The 15,669-nt window shown below is 60.5% G+C and overlaps 2 protein-coding genes across 3 annotated transcripts in view; one reads left to right on the top strand and one right to left on the bottom strand.

Annotated features, from left to right (window-relative positions):
* Nucleotides 1–2,796: 2,796 nt before the first annotated feature.
* RSPH14 (radial spoke head 14 homolog) overlaps nucleotides 2,797–15,669 on the bottom strand; it is a 62,219-nt gene continuing 49,346 nt past the window's right edge. The window contains exons 1-4 of one of the 2 annotated variants that reach the window (XM_067700113.1): nucleotides 13,031–13,362; nucleotides 5,230–5,455; nucleotides 4,470–4,606; nucleotides 2,797–3,043 (exon numbers count right to left, since the gene is read on the bottom strand). In XM_067700113.1, coding sequence (XP_067556214.1) covers nucleotides 2,805–3,043; nucleotides 4,470–4,606; nucleotides 5,230–5,455; nucleotides 13,031–13,298 — 870 coding nt within the window. In that variant the 5' untranslated portion in view covers nucleotides 13,299–13,362 and the 3' untranslated portion in view covers nucleotides 2,797–2,804. Of the gene's footprint in view, nucleotides 3,044–4,469; nucleotides 4,607–5,229; nucleotides 5,456–13,030; nucleotides 13,363–15,669 lie in introns of those variants that run through there. The other variant, XM_067700112.1, reaches the window with a different exon arrangement.
* The window catches only part of GNAZ (G protein subunit alpha z), a 42,331-nt gene continuing 38,237 nt past the window's right edge, over nucleotides 11,576–15,669 (top strand). Inside the window, exon 1 of the mRNA XM_067700110.1 lies at nucleotides 11,576–11,729. The gene's annotated coding sequence lies outside the window, so the exon portion shown is untranslated. The remainder of the gene's footprint in view (nucleotides 11,730–15,669) is intronic.

The following is a 15,669-nucleotide window of genomic DNA, read 5'->3' as shown; positions in this document are numbered from 1 at the left end:
CGTCTTGACAATGTTAAGTCCTCTGCTTCATGAACATGGGATGTCCTTCCATTTATTTAGGTCTTCTAATTTCTTTCAACAGTGTTTTGTTTTCAGCACTCAAGTTTTGCACTTCTTTTGTTAAATTGATTCCTGGGTATTTTATTCTTTTTGATGCTACTGTAAATGAGGTGGGTTTTTTTCTAATTGAGTTATAGTTGATGTACAATATTATATAAGTTACAGGTGTACAACATAGTGATTCACAATTTTTAAAGGTCATACTCCATTTATAGTTATTTTAAAATATTGGTTATATTTCCTGTTGTACAATATATCCTTGTAGCTTATTTATTTTATACATAAGAGTTTCTACCTCTTAGCCCCCTATCCCTTTTCTTAATCGCATTTTCAGATTGTTCATTGCTTATGTACAGAAAATCCTGCAACTTTGCTGAACTCATTTATTAGTTCTAATATTTTTTAAGTGTCTTCCTTGGGATTTTTCATATATAAAATCATGTAGTGTGCAAGTAGAAATAGTGTACTTCTTTCTTTCCAACCTGGATGCCTTTTATTTCATTATCTTGCCTAAACTGCCCTGGCTAGAACCTCCAGTACAATGTCAAGTAGAAGTAGTGAGCGCAGACATCCTTGTCTTATTCCTGATCTTAGAGGGAAAGCATCCAGTCTCCTCATTGTTGAGTATGATGTTAGCGGTGAGTTTTTGCAGATGTTATCATGTTGAGGAAATGCCGCTCTTTCCTATTTTGCTGAGAGTTTTTGATTCTGTTTTAGTTTGGTTTTTTTTATGAATGGGTGTTGGATTTTGTCAAGTGCTTTTTTTGCATCTATTAAGATGATCATGTGGTTTCTGTTCTTTCCTTACACGTTACATTGATTCATTTTCACGTGTTAAACCAACCTTGCATTCCTGGGATAAATTACAGTTGGTCATGGTGTATAATGATTTTCTCATGTGGTTGGATTTGGTTTGCTAATATTTGGTTGTGTTCTTGTGTCTATATTCATAGAGGTCAATAGTTTTCTTTCTTTATGAGGTCTTTGTCTGGTTTGGGTATCAGGGTAATACTGTCTTCATGGAATGAATTGGGAATTGTCCCCTCTTCTATTTTTTTAAATTAGTTTGTGAAGGACTGGTATTAATTTTTGCCTGGAGACATTTAAGGGTAAGTATTAAGTTGGATGGAAGGTCCAGAACACAGCAGAAAGGCTGGCGCTAGAGACTCAGACTGAGGGGAGAGAAGACAGTGGACCAGCCTAGCTAAGAAGTGAACCTGGTAGAGGAAGCCCAAATCAGGCAGATGAGATTGTGCAAGAGAGCAAACAGAGATGTCAGGTTAAGAAAGAGGGTTCTTTCTGCAGAGGAGACTAAAAGGGCACAACCAGGGCCCTGGGAGGAGCACCAAGACAGCCGCCACAGGAAGGGAGCACTGGCACCTGGGTTACTGCTCGGGCCAAGCACAAAGAGCACAGGAACTTGGCAGCAAGAAGTCCAGAGCCCTTCAAGGAGGTGGTAAGGGTGGAGCCAGCGTGCTATGGTTGAGGCAGGATGAGGAAGTGGAGACCCTCAAGCCCCTTTTTTCCTGAAGGAGGAAAGGTTTCCTCTTACAGTGCCTTTTTTGAGAATGAGATTTAACCTGAAACCCCAGCTGGGCCCGGCAGCAGGTCCCTCCCAGTACAAGAGGGGCTGCTTGGGCTAATCCTGGAATCCCAGGATGCAAGCGTCTCTGTGTTTCTGCTAGGAAAGTGAAGGCCCCAGGCACTGGAAGGACTACAAGAAGGCACTCAGCTGGGGATTCTAGCTCTGCAGGTAGCGTCTATTGTGGGAGGTTCTGTCCCTCAGGAAGTGTGGCTGCTGCTTGGTGATGTAACAAGGGAAACCTGGTGTGAGGCAGGGAGCCTCAGAAAGCTCATGGGGGAGATTAAAGCTTCGGCTCAGCCCAAACGAGGCCAGCCCTGAAGCTGAGCTGCTCCTACAGCTTCTCCAACAGAGGGCAGAACCCTGCCAGACCACCGGACAGGTTGGGTCGGGGAGATCAAGGAGTCCCCATGCCTCCTCCCCTCCAACCCCCCGCACCCCCCCCGCCCCCCGCCAGGGCTCTCCAGCCTCCTTAGCCAGTTTCACTGCGGGAGAAGAAAGGCCGGTGGAGGCACAGGTGGGAGCTCTCTGGAGGGAGGCCTGGCAGACAACAGGGGGAGGGCTGCGGGGGAGGCCAGCCTCAGGCCAGCCCGAGCTTACGAAGGTGACTTGGCTTTGGAGAACACAGCTGTTTGGGGGGAAGACCTTAAGGAGCTGCCCTGTTCTGAGCTCTCATCCCTGGGGTGGGGGTGGGGGCCTCTTACAACTCACCCTCCTCCAGCAAGTGCCCACTTGGGGTTGCACCTGTGAGCTTCCTTCCTGTCGCCCCACGTGGGGAGGGGGCAGACCTGGTGAGCAGGGCCACACCCAGCCACACCCCATGGGCCTATTCACTGAGCGTCCGGCTCAGGCAGTGCTGCCTGGACCAGCTGTTCCTTCCCCCACCCAGCTCCCTGCCCCCACCTTGTCCCTAGACGCTTGGCCCTGCTCTGTGCTTTCCCAGGGGACTCGACCACAGCAGACAGCAGGGATGCCTCGCACCCGGCCCTGGACCCTGGGTTCAGCCTGTGACCCTGTCCTTCTGGGCCAGGCATTTCCCCTTTGGCAGGAGAGAGGAGAGCCGTGACCTGCCCCAGAAACATCAGGTGCCATTCAGACCAAGATGAAGAGATTCAGCGCATGTATTCAGGCATGGAGTCAGCAGGTGGGGCCGGTAAGAGGCTCAGGGTTTCCACTCAATGACTTTGACGGCGATCTGGGCTGCCCGCTGCACAGCCGCGCTGGTGTCCTCCTTGAGGGCCCGGAAGGTGGGCACGTGGGACTGCAGGATCTTGCGGCCCTCGGGGGCCTCGGCCAGCATGGTGAGGACCTTGATGGCATTGAGGCGCGCCTTGCTCAAGGGTGAGTGCAGTAGCTCCAGCAGCGGACCGATGGCCTCCGTGTCCAGGGCTGCGTACTTCCCTACAGGGCACCAACGCCAGGCGTTCCTGGGGTTCCCTGCCCACCTTCCTCGCCCCCCAGCCCTCCCAACGCAGGCTCCACACCCTCCCTGCCCCCAGCCTGGGCCCTGCAAGCTCCCCAGCCGGCTTCTCCCCAACCACCAGGTACCTGTCCCGCAACCCAGTCCTCTCAAGGCAGCATGAGGGGTCTTTTGAAAATTAAAATCCAATCGAATGAGAAGGGGAGACGCCCCTCCTTAATCCTTACTTGCTGCCCACCCCCTCACCCGCTGAAATGCCACGCTGCCGCCCCCTGCCCCCTGCCCCCAACCCTCCTACACCGAGCACTCTGCTCTTTGCTGCCAGACCGTCCAGCCCCTTTTGCCCTGCTAGCTCCCCTCTCAGAGGATGCTCTGCCCCCGTACTGTGCCCACCGTCTCCCCCAGGTTACTCTTCACTCTGCCGCCCCTGCCAACCTCAGATAGCAGAGGCTGAGACGTCTGGGTCCCCATCGCCCAGCACAGAGCCTGGCCTGTGGCAGGGGCTCAGGGCTCCTCGGCTGGAGTGCTAGCTCAGGGAAGTGACCACATCTCCCCCAAATTCCCATGTTGTCCGGGCCCCGTGAGAGCCCCCCAGCCCTCCAAGCATTCCTACAGGAAGCCCAGGTAAGACACTGACTGCACTGAGGACGCCCAGGAGATCCACGCTCATGGGGAGCCCCACACTGGGGGTCGGCACCCTGACTGCACGATCAGTCAGAAGGGGGCTGTGGACTCTGGGAAGGCCCCAACCTCCCCCCCTGGTGCATCTCAGATTTCACCATCAGGACGAACTGGGGAGTGGCAAGGAGTCCCAGCTCTGGGGGGATCTGCAGACTGCTGATTGAGAATCAGAGGCCCAGGTAGTTAGTTGTCCGCGGATCAGCAAGGAAGCTCAGAGCGTGGGGCTGGCACAGGCAAGGGAAGGTCAGACAGCTTTCAGAGGTCCTGCGGGGACCCTAGCCTCCAGGTGGGGAAACCAGCCCAGGCCCTTCCTACCGCCCAGGTCAGGTGACTGAGCATGGAAGCCTGGCTGCTGGGAGTCCGCATGGGGGAGGTAGCCTTATGCTCCTATGCGCCCCCTCCACACTGAGAAAAGTAACATTGATCAAGAAACACAGCAGAAGCAAGGGCTCCAGTTTTTGCTTAGACCTCAGCATAACGGACTCATGGGTGGCAAACGAATCAATCCCAGAATTTCGGCTCACAAGAGGCCTGGGTCAGATGCAAGAATTCCAAAACCAGGGAACAGAGGGAATAACAGGGAGGGGCCCCAGGTGGTGGGCCCTCTGTGGCCTGGAAGGAGAGGGCGGAGCCTGGGACCAGGGAGGGGCAGTACTCAGCTTGCTAGGGGGCTGCGGTGACCCCCCACCCCAAAGGCGCCGACACCCAGCCAGCAGGCAGCCTCACCTTTGGTGGTCACTGTGACGTACATGAGGGCCCCAGCTGCGCTGGCCTGCACCTCCTCTTCCTTGTCCTTCAGCAGGTGCACCAGGATGGGGATGATGTCGTGCTGCCACACCTGGTTCTTGCCCTCCAGGGGGATGCTGGGCCAGAGAGGGGGCAGCTGGGTGGCTGCACTTGGAGGAAGAGGGGGATAGGACCACCCCAGGGGGACACCAGGGGAAAGGACTTGTGTTGAGACCATCCCTGGTGGCCACGCCAGGGTGCAGAGGAGCACTGGTGTGAGGTGTGGGTCCCACCCCGACACTCAGATGACCTGGGAGCACGGCCTGGGGCCACAGAAGGCCAGACCCAGGAGCAGCGGTGGTGAAATGAAGGGAGGTGGCCACAGCTAAAGCAGCTCTGAGGCTCTGTGACCCTCAGGCTCCAGGCTGGGATTTAGACTGTGATCACAGTGACACTGGGTCACTAGTGACTAGACGCCCGCAGCTCCACGTCCTGACCTTCCTCGGAGGAAGTCTAAGTGTGCAGATGGTACCTCCTGTGCTTGCCTTCCTCATGCGAGGGGGACAGCCCTCTCGTTTTTGCCGGGAGTGGGGGCTTCCTGGGACACAGGACTGTCAGGGCTAAACCCAGGCCTGGGCATGCAGGTGCCCCAGTGGCGGGCTCCTCTTCCCCCAGGACACAAGCAGGTGAGGGGAAGCAGGGGCCTGGGGCGCCACTCCTGCGCTCCCCGCTCCGTCCCTTGTCCCCGCCCAGGCCTCACCTGACTGCGATTAGTGCTTGGGCTGCTTTGCTCCGGATGTTGCTGTTGGCGCTCAGGAGCTTCTCCTTCAGGAAGGGCACCACCCGGCTGGCCAGTGCCTCGGTGGCGTCCTCCATCAGGCAGGTGGCCAGCGTGTCCAGGAGGAGCTCCTGGATCCGTTCCTCCTCCGTCTGCAGCTTCCCCACCAGCGAGGGGATCAGGCTGCTGTTGACAATGCCCTTGGCCCCTGCAGGACAGGAAGGGGCGCTGAGGGTGGGCCAGTGGGCCACCCCCCACCTGTCACCTGTGCTGGGAGCTGGAGGGCTGGCGAGGGGGTGGTATTTGACAAGATAAATTGCAAATCCCCCCCTCGGGCTGCCAGGCAGGGGGCCCAAGCAGCCAGCATGTGGCCGTGGGTGACAAGCTGGGGTGAGAACCACGAGGACCCCCAAGGTCCAGCCTTTGGTCGCCTGTTACTGGGGGCACCAGCCTGAAACAGCGGCCTGAGAAGCAGAAGCCACCTCTGCAGGGCCCAGGCACACGGGGAGCCTCCCTCCCCCGCCAACCATGGTGCAGCAGAGAGAAGGATGGGGTACCCGTCAATCCCCTCCTTCCCATCTGAAACATCTCTGTGATGCTGGAGCCGCAGATCAGCCTGGCCAGCCGTGGGGACAGGAAGAAAGCTTGCAGTGGAGTCTGAGGTAGAAGATTTAGAGTGAACAGGCCGGCATCTTATGTAAAAAGAGCTGTACCCCCAACCACAGTTAGTGGGCAATCCACAGAGTCCGGCCAAGGGGTCTAAAGGCGCCCGGTGGCGCTCAGGGAGGGGGCTCCACATGGCACAGCTGGGAGAAAATGCAGCGAGGCACCCCCCTTCCACTGTCAACGGTTCTGCCTCACTCCTTACAGCCTCTACTCCCACGTGGGGAGTCAGTACATGGCTGGCTGCCCAGAGGAGACCCCAGAGATGGCCCAGGCGGCAGCCCAAGGGTGCTCACAAGTGCCCAGAACTGCTGGCAGAGCAGCCGCCACAGAAAGAGAGTGGGCACCGGGGAGGGTGGCCCTTCCCTGCCGCTCTAGGTGTCACTACTGCCCGACAGCCCACCCTCTCCCCGGCCTCCCCAGCAGCCCAGGCTGCCCACCGTGAAGCCGTCCACAGCCCCCATGGAGGTGCCACCAGTGGACGCCTCTGTCTTCCGCCTTCCCAGCTCAACTGTCTAATTTACTCTAGAGAGACAAGTAAACAGGTTCATTAGCCTAAAGGTCTCTGAGTGCCAATTAGCACCAGGGATTTCTTTCTTTTTTTTTTTTTTTTTTGTGGTACGCGGGCCTCTCACTGTCGTGGCCTCTCCCGTTGCAGAGCACAGGCTCCGGACGCGCAGGCTCAGAGGCCATGGCTCACGGGCCCAGCCGCTCTGCAGCATGTGGGATCCTCCTGGACCAGGGCACGAACCCACGTCCCCTGCATCGGCAGGCGGACTCTCAACCACTGCGCCACCAGGGAAGCCCCAGGGATTTCCTCTTTGAAGACACCACCCAGCCTTCCACCCTCACTCCCCGAGGACATGAAATGGCAGGTGCCTGGGGCTAGGGGGTGGAGAGGCAGGGCAGCATGTCCAGAGGCTCCAGTGTCCCTGGCCAGCTTCTCACTGGGGTGTCGGGTGGAGCTGCTAGCTCTGTCCATTTGTTCTCAGGTGCTCACAACACAGGAAAAGCAGTTTCCTGCTGCTTCAAGAGTACTGGGCTTTTTAAGATTTAATATACACAGATTAAAAAAAAAAAAAAAAGGCTAGTTGGACTCCTAAATGCATCCAGCTATGTGACCTTAGACAAGTTACTTACCCTCTCTGAACCTGGTTTCCTCATTATTAATACAAGCCCACCTGGAAGGGGGTTGTGCAGTACCAGTGGAGTAGGGGGTGGGAAAGTGCTCTGTGTAAGGGACTGTCACCATGTGCCCAGACACCCAAGCCTGGCACAGCGAGAGTCTCCCAAATGCCACCAACATTGAGTTCCAGCTGCAGGCAAGCCTGTGGTTGGGGGTGAGGGCTGAGGAGCAGGATACAGAGATAAAAGCTGCACAGTCCCTGCCCTGCAGGAACACCTGTCAGTGGTCCGGAAGCCACCTCTTCTGGTGGCCTGAGGCCTCTCTCCCCTTCAGCCCTGCCCTCCGGCCGGGCCACCACCAGACAGCACATCTGGGCCTCCTGCTCTGGCTCCAGTTCTGGCTCAGGCACCGGCCCCCAGGCTACCTGCTTGCCCCGGCCACAGTCTCGCTCGGCCACGACCTGGACGGCCACTGTCCAGCTCACAGGGCAGAGGTGACAATTTGACCTTCCAAGAAGGACTGTGCTGACCGATGAAGGGATAATGTTCCTGACAGAGGGCCACCTGAGCAAAGGCAGGGGGTGAGGGATTTGTGCATTGTCAGTCAGGGCTCGATGGTGGCCTCACTTGCACCCGGGTCTGGGCTTCCCGGGAAAGCCCAGGGAAGGGTGCTGCTGTGGGAGCGACAGGATGGGCACAGGCTGGGGGGAGGGCAGAGGGAGGGAGTCAAGGCCGGAAGCTGGAGGTGATCACCTCCACTGCTCCCCCGATTGCTGAGGAAACCAAAGCCCAGAGGGGCAACTCTAGTGCCCAAGGTCACACAGCAGATGGGGAGAGGCCAGGCCTTCAGCCGCCCGGGTTTTTGTTTCCCAGGCATTCGTCCTGGGCCTCTGCTCCTAGAAATGCTGAGCACCGGGACCCAGTTCATTTTGAGACAGAGGGAGATTAAAAATAAAACGCGTGCCGGGTGTGCCTCTCTGCTCGTTCACTTTGCTTCTTTTCAGCTAAAAGGAGAGTCGCAGGCCTGGCTATTTATAATTAACCCAGATCTGCAAAGCCTTGTTCTAGTTGGGGTGGGGTGGTGCACAGACCCCCAAAAAGAAACAAATCAGAGAAACCCACCAGGCCCCCAACAGCCTAGACCCGGCTGGCAGGGTTGGGGTGAGCAGGACAGGTGGGGCATGGAGAAGAGCCGGCCAGGAGGGGGCACCCTCGGGCAGTGGGGAGACCAGTGGGAGAGTCTCCGGGGACCGGTCATTACTGCCTGGGTTGACACATGTAGATGAGGAAATCCAGGTCCTAGGGGCTCTGGATGTGCAGGAAGGGAGGCCTGGGGGAGCCGGGCCTTGTGGGGCAGAGGGGCAACGGTAGGAGGCTCGAGTGTGCTCGGGGAGGGCCCAGACTGGCATGGCTACTGGGCCAGGATGGGCTGGTTGATGGGCCACAAAGCTCAGCTGGGATTGAGGGTCACTATGCCCCTGGAGTGGAACCCCTGGGGTTGAGGTTTGGCCACTTCCTGGGGGCCACCTCAAAGGGCCCCTTGTCGGCCAGCTCTCCCTGCTGGTTGGTGAGGTGCTGGGTGGGCTCAATCACCAGAGCCCCCTTCCCCTTTCTTCCTCGGAGCCGAGCTGTGGTCTCCCGGTCCCGTTCTCCTGGCAAGTGAGGCCTCAGCCCCGGGAGCACACATCCGCGCCTGGCGCCCGGGCCCCACCGTGCCTTATCTCAACCCGCCCGCCCAGCTTTAGCCTCATGTGTCCCCCACTGACCCCACCCACCCTCGTGCCTGCCTTTGCTCGTGGGGAACCCTTGCTGTCCTCAGCTTACTCGGCCCCTCAGTAGCACGTGACATGCTGACCATGTTTTCCTCCCAAGATACTCCCCCCGTGGCCCTGGGACCTCAGCTCCCCGCTTCCACCTCTCCGGCTGCTCCTCCATGTGCTTAGCAAGCACCCCCCCCTCCCTCCAGCATCCCGCACAACGTGGTCCTCGGCCCCCACCATCCCCCCTTTCCCCTCCACCAGGGGCAGCTCCTCTCAGGCTGCAGACACCACACGGCCATCCACTGACGCCAGGTTGCCCGGCCAACCCCCGGCCTAGGCTGAACTCAGCCTCATGGACTGACTTCTCCGCTTTCTTATTTTCTCTGGGCTGTCTAGCTGACATTTTTACTTGATTCTGCATTTAGAACGACGCACCCTGTGGGACCGGGCCTACCGTAAATAAACATGAAACAAAAACTTGCCATCCTCCTTCTCGAATTTAAAAAGCTAATCTTCAAACTCTCCAGTAGTTCTTAGGCCGACGCCCCAATCCTACACAAGGGCCACCAGCCCGCAGCGACTGTTCCCTGCCTCACCCCAGCCTGGCCTTGTGGCATCCTCACGGCTCTGGCCGCACTGGTCCTCTGGGTTCATCCAGGCGTCACACTCCTTCTTGCACAGCGTCTTCCCCACCGTGGAACGTGCTTCCTCCCGCCCCAGGTCATGGGCCACCTCCATCCTGCTCCTCCTGCCACAGAGCCCTGATGGGTCTCCCCCTCCAGGCTTCGCACAACCATCACGGGGGTACTATCGTGCAGAGGTTCTAGCAGGCAGGCTTGGGTCTGTCTAAATGCTAGGACTGTGCCAAGCGCAGAGGAGGTCATCAGTAAATGCTTGCTGGTTGAAGGCTTACAATCCCTGCTTGACCCTGGGGGAGCTCTCACTTCCAGGGTCAGGGGAGGGGGCAGCAGCCAGCCCCGTTGGGCCCCTCCGTGGGCTAGCCCCTCATCTCACACCCGGACTGCTGTGCGGGGTCTTCCCATGCTTGCAGCTAGGTTTGCCCCTGCAAACAGCTCACTTCTGACCCCTGGTCCCCCAGTTGCCCTCACCATCTCTGAACATGTGTCAACATGTATCTCCTGTCGGAATCACCCTCTAGGGACCATCTATTGTTATATTTGTCTCCTTTTGATAGAAGAGGGAACTGAGGCTCATCCAGGTGAAATAACTCACCCCCAGGGCAGGGCCTGTGCCTGTTTCCTTCCTGCTACCACGGCCATTGGCCTCTGAGTGGACCTCTGGGCAGAGGCCCAGCCTGACCCAGCCTGGCGGTGTGGAGGACACGCACACAAAGCAGCCCCCGGAAGTCGGCCACTTTCCACTGGGCCTCAGGGGCCACCCCGAGCCAGCATGTGCCAGGCCTAGTCTAGGTCCGCCTCAAGATGCCCATCACCAACATCTGTCCTGTCTCTGACCATTTAGGCAGCACCTTCACAGGTGGGCAACCTCGCTGGGGGATGTAGTGCAACGGTCTCCATTTCACAGCAGAGGAAACACTCTCAGAGAGGTTAGCGGATGACATTGAGATGCCACAGTGTCCAGCTGGCAGAGGTGGTCCCTGCCTTCTGACCACAGGCCTGGCCCTATCTCCCTCTGCCAACGGTCCGTTCCAGTGCTTCTGCCCACCAGTGGGGTGATCCTAGTAATAGGACCATGGAGGTGTGGGGTGATAGGGAAGTGTTAGCGGGGAGCATCTGCATTTACCTGGATGCTCTGGGGTGCACAGAGCTTCAGGTTACAGTGATGGAAAGGACAGAGTGGCACTAATGTCTTGGTCCTGGCCTGAGTCTTTAACGCACAGGAGTGAGGCCCACAGATTGGCTCCCGGTTCTGAGGCCCACAGATTGGCTCCCCCTGAAATTGAAAGCAGAAGTTGGCAGGCACCCTTTGGTGCATTTTGCTGAGTACCAATGCCTTCTGTGAGCTTCCCAAAGGCGCCCATGGGACCCTAGCCTCAACTGAGCTGGCTCCCTCCCGCCTCTCTGGTCTGGGGGACCGCTCCTGGGCCCCCCTCCTGTCCTCCCTTCTAAGGCAACCTTCCGGGGCCAGGATTGCCAGGGACCCTGAAGAGCCCTTACCCGCTGCAGGCACAAGCAGCAAAGATGACTAATGCCCCCTCCCATCGCTGCAAAACGTCACCGGCGTAAACCTTTAGGATTTGTACAGCCCTTTCACACGTCCTAGCCTACTGTCGCGACAACTCAGGGAAGCAGGTGCCACTAGCCCCACTTTGCAAACAGGCTCATTAGAGGTCAGTCCGTTGTCCAAGGTCGCGGAGCTCAGAAAGGGCAGACAGGGTTCGAATTTGGGCCGGGAAGACGGGCGGGGCCGGGGCCATTCACTGCTCTCCGGCTCGGCGTCCCGGGGGGTGGGCGCCCGGCCTCGGCTCAGCGGGATCGCAGGGACCCCGTGGCCGGCGGCGGTGGCAGCTGCTGCCGGACCGCGGCACGCGCGGAGCCGCGGCCCCGCCCCTTCCCATCGTCATTGGTCCGCGGGCGCGTCCGTCAGCCTCTCGCACCCAATGGGCGACGGGCCGGCGCTCTTGGCGGGGCTGTGGCGCCCTGAGCGTGGACCCCGGCGGACGCGCGGCTCCCCGCCCGCGGTTGGCCCGGCAACGCGCTGCGCTCGCGGCTCCGCCCCCTCCCGGCGGCGCGGCGCGGGGCGGGCGGACCCGCGGGCGGCGGCGCGGGCGGCGCGGGAGAGCGGGCGGAGGGAGCCAGGCCGGCGGAGCGTGTGCGCCGCCCGCGGCCTGGTCACGTCCCCGCGCGGGCGCCGCCGCCCGCGTCGTGCGGAACGAGGGCGCCCCGGCCCGCGCTCGCCGCCCCGCCCGCGCCGCCGGAGCAGTTCGGCCACGCACCGCGCCGCGGCCCGGAGGTGAGTGAGCGGCCCCGCGGCCGGGGCGCGCGGCGGACCTGGGGACGGGGGGCGCGGCCGGGAGCCCACCCGCCCGCACCGAACCCCGCCCGGGCCTTTGTGCCGGGGCCCGCCCGGGCGGGGGGCGCCGGGCGCGACGGCCGGGATGCGGGCCAGGTGGGGGCGGCGCGGCGGGTGTGCCCGCGCGGTGGGCAGGGGCGCCGCGGGTAGGCAGGTGCTGGGAGGGGCGCCCGGGCCCAGGAGGGCTGACAGGGGCGCAGGGCAGCTGCTGGTGCGGAGCCAGGCCGGCGACCTGCGGGAGAGGCGCCCGGCGGGGTCTCCCGGGGGACGGCGGGAGCGCCGGCGCGTGGCCTGGGCTGAAACGGAGGCGAGGGCCCCGGAGGCCTGGGCCCGGGGACGCACGGCTCGCCGTTTTCGGTCACCGCTCTTGCAGCGAGCAGGTTCCTCGGAGGCATTTAGAGCGAGAGGCGAGTATCGACCCGCTGCGATTGTGATAGGTTCCCGGCTCGATATTTTTTCCCTTAAAAGGCGGTGGGGGCTTGGGGTTGGGGGGGGTGAGGGCCTCGGGCCGGGGCTCAGCGTCCTGCCGGGGACCCGAGGGGCTCTGGCTTCAGGGCGGCGCTGAGTCTCTCTGGGCGTTGGTGGCAGGATTCTGCTGAGGTCGAGAATTGGGGTTCTCTGTGACCAGAGAAGAGGATGGGAAGGCGGCGCCCAGGCCGGGGAGTCCGTGTCTGGGGATGGAGGGACCCGCCTGGGGGGAAATCTGCTGGTCTGGGGAGGCAGCTGTCCCCTGACCGCCCCTTTCTGCCCAAGTGATCTCCCTGCCCTGGGGATCGAGTCCCTCTGCCTTCTGCTCAGTCTGGAAAAGGCTCCTTGGCCAAATTCAATTAAGCAAATGTTTACTGAGCAGTTGCTCCCCCCGGGGCCTGGTGCTGGGGTGGGAGTGAACTGGCCCTGCCCTCCTGGGACTGACTCACCGCCCCCAGGGGGAGAAGCATCTCTGCTCAGAGAACCCAGCCCTGAAGGTGGGTGTTGGGGCCCCAAGTTGGGCCGGGGTCAGACGGGCCTGTGGGCAAAGTGACATTTGAACTGGAGCTTGAAGGACACGGTCACAGTTGGGGTGGGCATTGCGGGCAGAGGGGAGAACGGGGACGGAGACACAGAGAGGGCGCTCAGGCAGTCCAGTCTGGCAGGAGCACAGGAGGTCAGGCGGGAAAGGGCGGAGGCTGCCCAGGGCTGGGGCCGCTGGGGGAAATGGATGACCCTGGCGCCTGCTTCAGTGGTGGCCGCAGTCTCCTCACCTGTGCAAAGAGCAGCTCCATGACCCAGAACCGAGTGGGCCTGGAGAAGAGCTGGGAAGACCCCGAGGGCTGCTCGCAGCATAGGACCACGCTTCCAGGCAGGGCCAGGGTCCTGGGTAACCAACCCCTGGCCTCCTTCCTGGCCAGCATGGAGGATGATGTTGAGCTGGTGGCTCTGTCCCTTTGGGGCGTGGACGTTCGTGAGCAGTAACCGTGGAGACGTGGGAGTCTCCGTGCAGCGGCTGATGGCGAGGGAGGGCCTAGCCATGCCCGGATGCAGTGGTGCGCCTTCAGCATTCCCCGTGCTTCAGGGTCGATGGACAAGACACTGGCATTTGGCTTAAAGCTCTTGTGTGTTGTACCAGACGCTGATTTTCTGAGATGGGAGGTGAATAAAACAGTCCCTCCCCCTCGGAAGGCTGGTGTTACCTTCTGCTGTAGATCTGCTCGCTTGCCCGCTGCCGGGGAGGTTTTTCCCTCTGAAGGGGCTGTTTGTCACTCATCTGTGTAGCGTGCCCCCTCCCTGACCCACCCCCAGCCACACACTGGCTTCTGGCCGAGGCCCAGCTTGCTGCAAGGAGAGCAGGGCCCCTGCCTGCCCTCTTGAGGGTGCGTGCTCAGCACGATGGAGCTGCCTTGCTCCATGCTGTCGCCCGGCCCCTTTCTGGGGGCCTGCCATAAGACTCCAGATTTGGGACACGGGGAATGAATTCCCCGTTCTGTCCCCAGCTCCTCAGCTCTTCTGTTTCCTGGAGTCCCAGGAGGAGAAGCACCCTGACTGGCTCTCAGGAGCTTCTAGGGCAATTCCAGGAACTTCTGGGTAAGCAGGAGAACTTGACAAGGCTGCCCAGGGCCCCTGCAGGGAGGCCGGTGGATGCAGGGGCGAACGGCAGGGAAGGCTGGCCTCAGACTCAGGGTGTGGCCCCAGTGGCCTCAGCCCAGCCGCGTGGCTGTCTCGTGTGCACATGCGATGACCAAGTGCCGCACTTTCCCCGCTGGTCGTGAGGACACGGCAGCCCTAACTGCCCTGTGCTGGCCCTCTGAAGACCCAAAATTCTGTGCGGCTGTAGGGTATTCTCCCTACTGCCGACCATGGCTGGGCTTGCAGGAACCCTGGAGGAGGCAGATTAGCACACTGCACCCTCAGGAAGGAAACCCGGGCTAACTGAGCCCCAGGGGCAGTCCTGTGGGCTGGCAGGGCAGAGGGCACAGGGAAGTGGACAGAAGCATCAGGGCAGACGCTGAGAGTCAGCCCAGGTAGGAGCCCAGAGCGGTGGCCTGACAGCTGTGCAGACTCGGGGGCGGTGGAGGCGGGGAGTCCCAGTGGAGGTGGCAGAAGACCTGGGTCAGGCCTGGCCCTGCTTCCCCCCCGGCCCCCCGCCCAGCCCCATCCTCTATGAGCCTCCTCATCCTCACCACAAACAGAGCCAAGAGTGCCCTGCCCATCCCCGCACGGTCCTCCCCACATCCACGCTGGCAGGGGAGGCGCCTCCCAGGAGCGAACTGACAGGGACTAACTCACAGGGACCATCTGGATCCCTGGGCTCGCGGGGGAGCCAAGGGAACGGAACCTCACCCGTTCACTCGGCTCAGCCGTTCGTTCCTTCGGCTGGTCTTTACCAGCACTTGCAAGGGCTAGGGCCGTGCCCGGCACAGGGACACGACAGGGGGCAGGGCACACAGCACCCACTCCTGTGGCGCTCCGTGAGACCCGGAAGGCTGACAAACACCCGAGTAGCTGAATGCCAGGCAGGACAAAGGCCGTGAAGAGCCTAAAGCAGAAGGGGGTGGGGGTCCTGTGTGGAAGGGCCGTTGGCGCGGCACCGTGGAGAGGCCATGGGTGAGTTGTGAGACCAACGGAAGAGCACCAGGAGGGAGGATGGCAGGTGCAAAGGCCCTGAGGCCAATGCACCTCTGCAGCTGGAGGTCACCCTGCCCCCCAAGGTCAGGTGGCTGGAGCCCGGGATGGGGGGGGGCGGGGTTGTGGAGCAGGTCAGGTAGGATTATGCTTTTAAAAGACCCGTCTGGCAGATGGCATGGGGGCCGCTACAGCATTCAGGATGAGGGGCTGCTGGCCCACTGGGGTGGGAGCAGGAGTGGTACTGAGAAGTGGTTGGATGCAGGATTTAGCTTAACAAGGACCTGCTGATGGAGAAGAGGAAAGGACCGCTCTGGAAGGACAGAGTTGGCCTTGGCGAGGAGGAAGACACAGACGCATCGCGAGAGGTGGGGAATTGGGAGTTGGGTTAGACCCAGGTGGACATGGGCCTACGTGGCAGTCAGAGGGGAGAATCAGGCTGGAGCTGGAGACCTGGAGTCCCCCCACCAAGAGTTGGGGGGCAGGGGCCAGCAAGGTCACTCAGGGATTGAGGACAGGTGGGGCCAGAAGGGGCAGAGCCAGGCCTCGGGCCCCACGGCTCAGAGCTGAGCTGAGATTCCAGGGGCCGCACAGGAGGGTGTTCCTGGGAGGGTGGGTCCCCTGCAGTAGGCCTGGGGTGCATGGGGGCTAAGCAACATGGGCAGGACTGGCTACACAGTTTGGGGGTCCCTTGTTAAAAATGATTAAGCATTTCAGGACAGTGACAGCAGAGTGTCAGGCTGGGCATGGCGCGCATGTGCACGCCCGGGAAGGCCAGTTG

The sequence above is a fragment of the Pseudorca crassidens genome, chromosome 12 (assembly GCF_039906515.1).
Source record: "Pseudorca crassidens isolate mPseCra1 chromosome 12, mPseCra1.hap1, whole genome shotgun sequence".
NCBI classification, from domain to species: Eukaryota; Metazoa; Chordata; class Mammalia; order Artiodactyla; family Delphinidae; genus Pseudorca; species Pseudorca crassidens.
Note: the sequence above shows the minus strand (reverse complement) of the source record. Positions and strands in the feature narration are given on the sequence as shown.